This window comes from Centruroides sculpturatus, unplaced genomic scaffold (genome assembly GCF_000671375.1).
Source record: "Centruroides sculpturatus isolate CEXI.00-Female unplaced genomic scaffold, Cexi_2.0 scaffold1539, whole genome shotgun sequence".
Taxonomy (NCBI): Eukaryota; Metazoa; Arthropoda; class Arachnida; order Scorpiones; family Buthidae; genus Centruroides; species Centruroides sculpturatus.
This window is the reverse complement of record NW_019385842.1, coordinates 76,537-84,198: the sequence shown is the minus strand read 5'-3', so window position 1 is coordinate 84,198 and position 7,662 is coordinate 76,537. Positions and strand designations below refer to the sequence as shown.

General features: G+C 30.7%; 2 protein-coding genes across 2 annotated transcripts in view; both read right to left on the bottom strand.

Moving 5' to 3' along the window:
* Window positions 1-4,963, bottom strand: part of LOC111642440 (vesicle-associated membrane protein 7-like) — a 55,767-nt gene extending 50,804 nt beyond the window's left edge. Inside the window, exon 1 of the mRNA XM_023388794.1 lies at window positions 4,829-4,963. The gene's annotated coding sequence lies outside the window, so the exon portion shown is untranslated. The remainder of the gene's footprint in view (window positions 1-4,828) is intronic.
* Window positions 4,964-6,075: 1,112 nt separating this feature from the next.
* On the bottom strand, window positions 6,076-7,390 carry LOC111642439 (troponin T-like). The gene is made up of 4 exons (XM_023388793.1): window positions 7,271-7,390; window positions 6,969-7,191; window positions 6,600-6,798; window positions 6,076-6,514 (listed from the first exon to the last, which is right to left on the bottom strand). The coding sequence occupies exons 1-4, from the start codon at window positions 7,309-7,311 to the stop codon at window positions 6,198-6,200; spliced, it is 780 nt and encodes a 259-aa protein (XP_023244561.1). The 5' UTR covers window positions 7,312-7,390; the 3' UTR covers window positions 6,076-6,197.
* Window positions 7,391-7,662: the final 272 nt, after the last annotated feature.

Here is a 7,662-nt window from a genome sequence, read left to right as displayed (position 1 = left end):
GTCTCGATGACTCCGGGACGATGCGGTCGACTTCCGTTGATGGAACGATGTCGATCCGAGGTCGGGAGATGGAGACGAAGATGGGTGCGAGACACACACACAACAACAGATCCGTCACTTGGAACTTTCGGGAGAAGAAGCCGTCGCGTCCTCGAATTTCCGGGGTTTTATCCGTTTTCTCTCAGATTCCCCTTTCCGATTGGTCTCCCGTCGTCACCTGATGACAATTCAAAACCTTTCGAGGGCGCGGGAGAGGTCAAAATCGAAGTTTAATTCGATCTCCAACCGGAAATGGTCGACGGACTTACTTTCTTCTATTGTTTAAAAGTCTTCTATTGTCTAGCGTCGCGTTTTCATAAAATAAAAAGCTATTTCTAACTAATATATATTTTTTTTCTAAAACAATTATTTTAATGCGAATTTTAGTGAGGGTTCGGACCTGTCCAGAGCCTCACACAGACACGAAAAATTACATTGCATGGCACAGACAGGCTGCTGGATCATCTGCAATCATCACATGATGTTGTGTGACCATTGTGTGCTGGGAGATACACTTCAAGCCTACAGTCGTCAGACAACTGTGAAAAACAATGGATGTGGTAACATTGTTTCGCGGAAATACTGGGTCAGCATCATTCCTGCCAAAGGGTATATGGTACCCATTTATTTTAAAAATGGACATGGATATAAGTAAAATGATCATACATATTAGTGATGGGCTAGAATTGAGAGAAACTTCATTTAAACTTTATAAAGACAGAAATAAGAAAAAGGAAGGCCAATTACAACCAGAAGGACATACTCAATATTGCATACATCCTTTTTTTTGTTTTTAAATACTTCTGCATGTAATAAAAAACAACAAATAACAATATTACTACACTGGAGTAAAGTCAAAATAATGTACCAGTGAGCCTGTTACCAGTGTGTCTCTCTTACTAAACCAACTGTTACAAACATTTTCAAACTCACAGGTTCTTCTTCAGGTAACATAACTTCTGAACAAATGCAATTCAAATTCAAATTAGATTGAATTGGAACCTGGTGTTCCAATTCAATCTTATAAGTAAGAGACGCACACCGATAACAGGCTCACTGGTACGTTATTTTAAAAAACAACACATCACAGTCTATGAGATCCATGTTGACATAAACATGTCTGAAATGAAACTGATTACCAACACACTCCATGAAAAACAGTACTCTTCTGATGACAGCCTTTCTGTCTGTGAATCGAAAAAACAGCATCCATGTGTTTTCATGCTTGTATGACATTAGCCTTAAAAAGGCTCCTATATCAGGTTTTTGACCTCCACATGATAAAAATGTCATCTATGTAGCTTTTATATATGATTATGTTTGGGAGGAACATCAGGTGGGTCTTGTCTTCTAGGAAGCATACAGAGGTTACCAGATGAGGCTTTCCATAGATATAAGTTATTGTCAAATTGGAAAAAGGAGGATTAATACAAATGTGACAACTCTAGAATTTGTTGGTGTGGTGTGTTGTTGGCAATCTTATCCGTTAACCAATCCCTTATCACAAAAACACTATGGCAGTTAAACTGAGGGGTATATGGGCAAAAGATGTGTAAAATTTGTATTTTTAACTATATTTTTTATATGCAAAGTTTTATCAACTCCCTTAAACTTTCATAGATCCATAAGAGGTCAATATGAACCTCATTGGAAAAACCCTGGTGTAAAGTAACAATGGATTCACAGAATGAATTATCTGTTGTCCAGAGAATGAAAGTTAAGAACAATTGCAATTGTTTTGTGTAGTTATATGTAATTAATTGTGTGTTCATATGTATAAAAATGCAATTAATATAATTATAATATTAGGTGTATATATATATATATATATATATATATAAAGGTGACACCTTTTATATATATAAATGACACCTTTTAGTATAATTATCAAAAAATAAAGTTCAAATAATACAATTAATATTTACATATTTACAGTTGATCATTTATTTGAATTTACACCACATTTAATAAACTTGATTATAAGAATGAGTTAATTATTTTTAAACACATAAAACTGATAACATTTTATTGAAAATAAATGTACTACATGTTAGTATTTGTTCAGATCTTTTCATATTTTATTTCCTTTGCTTTAACTTTTTTATTGCATTACTAAAATTGTAATTGTATATATATATATATATATATATATATATATATATATATATATATATATATATATATATATATATATATATATATATATATATATATATATATATATATATATATATATATATATATATATATATATATATATATATATATATATATATATATATATATATATATATATATATATATATATATATATATATATATATATATATATATATATATATATATATATATATATATATATATATATATATATATATATATATATATATATATATATATATATATATATATATATATATATATATATATATATATATATATATATATATATATATATATATATATATATATATATATATATATATATATATATATATATATATATATATATATATATATATATATATATANTGTGTGTGTGTGTGTGTGTGTGTGTGTGTGTGTGTCCTTCATGCATTACCACACCGTTTATCCTATTGCCACGAAACTTTGGGAAGTTGTTTAATATACTCCCGCAAAAGTTTCTGGCATAGTATGATTGCCATGAAACTTTGGAAAGTTTTTTAACACACTCCCGCAAAGGTTTCTGGCATTGTACATTTATCCTACGATAGATGGCGCGCGTGTATACGAGCATTTTACTGTGTGTTCGATCGATTTCAAATTGTGAAGACCATTTCCTCCCCTCCAAAAAATATCTCTATATATGCATTTGTGAACTGTTATTTACAATATTTGCAATAATTTTTGTTTAATCACTTTATTTCAACTTTTTTTTTGCTAATTATGTATTCGCTCGAACTTTGTTAAAACCTTAACTGTATCCCGAACAACAACCGAAGTTGTAGAAGGAAATTTGCCTATTTTACTGATCTAGGGATCCCCCTTTTCTAAATTTTAATATCAACTCAAAATAATTTAAAAAGACAAATTACAATAAAACGGTTTATTATTCAACTATCAGAAATTTCACAACATGCCAGGGAAGAGTGGAAGAAGCAATTAAATAATCAAAATTATAAAGGATTAAAAAAGATTTAACTTTACAGTGGAGTACTTCATTTTTTGTTTTTTTTTTGCGTAACTTTTTCATGTACTTCGCTTAAATTTAAATATTTTGCATATATATTTTTTATTCGAATAAATAATTTATGTTATTTTTTCACCTTATAAGTATTTTATTTCAGAAAGTTTTCAATCTTTTAGAGAAATTTCGTTATAATATATAAAAATGGGGAATATCGCACTTCTAACAATCTCTGCGAGTATGTGGGCTAAATTTAAAGAATCCGTGCTTCTCACATGTACAACTGTATGTGGCCAGCTCACGCATTGGAAAACCTGATTTATTCGTGTATGCACCTGACGGAAATACAAAAAATATCGTGTATCCACAAGTACCCCAATAAATAAACAGAAGTGAAACGACACTTTGAAATGTTTTCCCAATGAAAATTAATAATAATAATAATAATAATAAGTTTCAATAAAAATGATAAAATGTAAATTTAATTTTATCATAATGAGTTTGCTTGAATTTCGTTTCTTCTGAGATCGCAGCAATGCGCAACGGGTAAACTAGTACACTATAATAATCTTTACTGCATGCATAGGTGCCATGTCATGTTTCAATAAGAAGTAAACAAAGCCATTTGCACATGTGCTCTCTCTCTCTAGGTCTGTGCAAAGAGCATGCATCTCATAATTGCATCTCGTCACACTGTACAGAGCCTTGATGAATCATCATGTTAAATACAAACGCGTCATATCACATCACACACAATGGATCGTTCTGGCATTGATTGAATACGGAGATTTACAGATTAGTCTTCAAATATCAAAAAGGAGGACATGTAGGAGGACACTTTTCACAGGAGGGCAGAACTTACAAAAGGAAAACGATTGGTCACCTTAGCAATTCATAAAACTGCAGATATTACTTTAAATATATTCAATCAGTGGCAGATACAATGGGGAGAGAAGACTATACATGCTTTAGCTCTTCCCATTGAAAAAAAAATTGCTCAAACTTCAAAACATTGTTTTTAAAAATATAATGGCAAAATGATTTATTTGACCATCCACAATACATTTGTCATGCACACATTATTTAAAATTTTTGAGTTGTTTCCCCTTTGTGTACTTTTATATCTGCTATTGTGTTTGATGTTACTATTTCAACATTTTTTTTTTTAGTTGTAGCAAATATTCACAAATTCATTTAAATCTCTATCAACACAGTGGTGATTATTTATGTTAATATTAAAATTACAATTAAGTAAAGTGGCATTATATGCATTCCATATATGCATATAATTTGAGGGAAAGTTACCTTTAGGTAATTAGTACTGTACATGCATGCATATAAACTAATTACCTCATTTTTATCTACCTTAACCTAATTTTTATTTTCTATTACTGCTGTGCTAAATTTTTGTTTTGTAACTTAAGTTTTTCAAGTGGCTGAAAACAATAAATGACTACAGACTTTTGTGACAATACATTTTTGATGACTAATCCTATATTTTCTTCACTCTCATTCAAGATATGAAAGTAATTTGCTACAGCAATAAAATTCCAGCAGTTTGTAAGCTTTTCCTTACTCTTAAGTAATAATTGATACTGTATAAATATGGGTTTTAAAGAATTAAGTACCAAATTCTCTTACCAATTATATTTAGCTACAAAAAATGGACGAAATTAATTAATAAATGTTAGTAGACATCAACCTCCCGACTTGAAAGACCAGCTCTCGATAAAGCGCCACCTTCCGAACATAATCATAAATAATCATTTCATAAAAATCGAGATAAACTATAGATTTTTACTATTACGCGTTTTCTTTTAAATTCTTTTTACAGGCACATATTTGATAGTCATTTCCAAACTACGCAGAATTTTTTGTCTTCGACCCATATAGAAAGCGCTATAAACAAAAAATCTGTAGAACTACTTGCCGACTCTGCACCGTTCAGACCGGCATTGTTTAAGCTCGTTTCGGTTGTGGAGTAACATATTAAACGGCGGAGTACAGTATCACGTGGCTCGACATCAATTACAGTAACTCTGCCACGTGACTGCTCGTCATACTTATAAAATTTTATAATTTTAAGATTTTCAAGAGATGATTTGTTTCACCTCCGTTCTGCTTTACGTTTTCCTTCTATAATTATTTGTGAAAATGGATCACGCTCACTTGGAATTGATGCATTACGTACTTTTTTACGATTTTCTCTTAACTAATAGGCTTGATATTTTTGTTTTCTCGAGGAGAATAAAAAGTGAACTTTCACGATTTGTACAAGAAATACTAAATATCATTTACAATAGTCATTCTAAATTGTTATTGAATATCAACGAAATAAAATTAACAAGAGAAACATTAAAATTATTTAGCCAAGTAATAACAGCAAAAGGTACTCCTTTGACAAATTGTTGGGGGTTCGTTCATACATGGAACAGCACGTCCTACTTGTCGACCTAAAAAAAAAAAACACCAAAGGATGGTTGGTATTCAGTGGCACACATTGAAATTTCAATCAGTGGTTACACTCGATGGTATGATCGCTAATTTATTTGGACCATAGAAAGAGGAGGTCATGACAGAGGAATGTTAAGAGAATCTAATTTGTTAGAGCAACATGGCTGCGATTTCTTGTTCTGAGAATTCCAATTTGTTTTATATGGAGATTCTGGTTATCCTTTGTGTCAACACTTCATTACACCAAAATACCTGTTGCTAGTTTGACACCCAAGCAACAAATATTTAATTAAAGGATAAGTTCAGCAAGAGTGTGTGGAATGGGTATTTGGGAAAATAATTCAAATATTTACATTTCTAGATTTAAAAAAAAAATTGAAATTGTTTCTTCAGCCTGTTGGTAAACTTTATATAGTTGATGCACTACTTACAAACTGTCACACTTGCTTAAACAGTAGTGAAACATCAGATTATTTTAATTGTTTATCTCCCAAATTGGACAAATACTTAAAATGTAAATCAATAAATAAAGAATTTTTTTCAATTTTATAAAAAATTAGTTTTTATTCAAAGTTTTCATAAGTAATTCTAATAACAATTTTCTTTCCTCTCCATCCTGCTTCAGTCTTATTTCTCTCTCTTTTTTCTCTAGTTCACATCTTGATTCTCTCTCTTTCCTCTCTAAATCAAATTTTTCTTTTTCCAAATCTAATTTTTCTTGTTCCAGTTTCACTCTTTTCAACTCTATCTGCAGTTGTTCTTTCTTTAAATTTAATTCTTCCTCTTTCAACTGATGCTCTTGGTCTTGCTTGCTTTGTAAGTATGAGACAAGAAAGTTTTGTTTTCTTTTTTTTGAGAAATTGATATCTTCATCTAAAAATAATATATTTTTAGAAATGTATAATTATTATACAATTTTTGTAGTAATTATAAAGAATTTTTAAGTTTTTATATTTACCAGATGGAAACTCGGGTGATGATGCTCTTAAAGGTGTCATGGCTGCATCCCTGACTTGCTGCCCAGCAATGGCTTGTGGTGTTGATTTCTCGGTTGTCATCTGGGCCTCATATTTTAATTCTTTTATTTCTTCTAGAAGTTCATTACGTTCTGTAAATTCTTCTTCTGTTCCAGATTTTCTCAAACTGGCTTGATCATTCTGTAAAGAAACTTCTTTTAATATACTCTATTTAAAATAATTTAAAAATAGGGTAGGTTCTATATCTGATACTCAAGATGGCCGTCTACTACCCAATCTCTAAAGCGTGAACGTCGAGCTCGGCGTTCACGTTTTAGAGATGAAAACTTCAGCCGCAATCTCGCTAATACCTTGTCATAATATTGTAGAAGTAAATTTGTCCTTTCACGGCATCTTCTACCGTCGACATCGTAATACGTTTGTAAATTTTCAGCTATATCTTTCCACGCAACTTTCGGATTTTCATAGGCATACGGATTTACAGTCACTACTTCCCTCAACAAAATTATGTCGTGCCAACAGGAAAAACGCGTTGGAACTTTCCTATTGCTTCTTACGGAAGGAGACACGACGCTAATTATAGTAAAAAAATAATTATTTAGTGTTATAACATCCTGTACATACTTTAAAATAGTGAAATTTGTTTATTTACCTTTGCTGGTAACATTCGTCGCTGTTAGACGTTTCCGCCATTTTTCAACAATATCCCATGAATCATTGCGCGACGTGAACGCTCGCTTCAAGTTCAGCCGTACAAGTTCGAAGTTTGAACTTCGGCCTCAACCTCTCTATTAACTTACACTTTTATACCTAATATCTCGTTTACATATTCTATTCAACAAAAGTTTTTATGAAAAATATTAAATATTTCATCTATATTTTAGTTAAATATTTAGACAATTTTGTATTATTGACGTCAATCTCAACAAATTGCAAAAATGCATTGCGAAAAAGTAATTTATACACAATGTAAGTTAATTAATGGGCAATTCATTGCCTTTAATAAATGACAATTTTAAACATCAAAGCATTTTGAAAATTTTT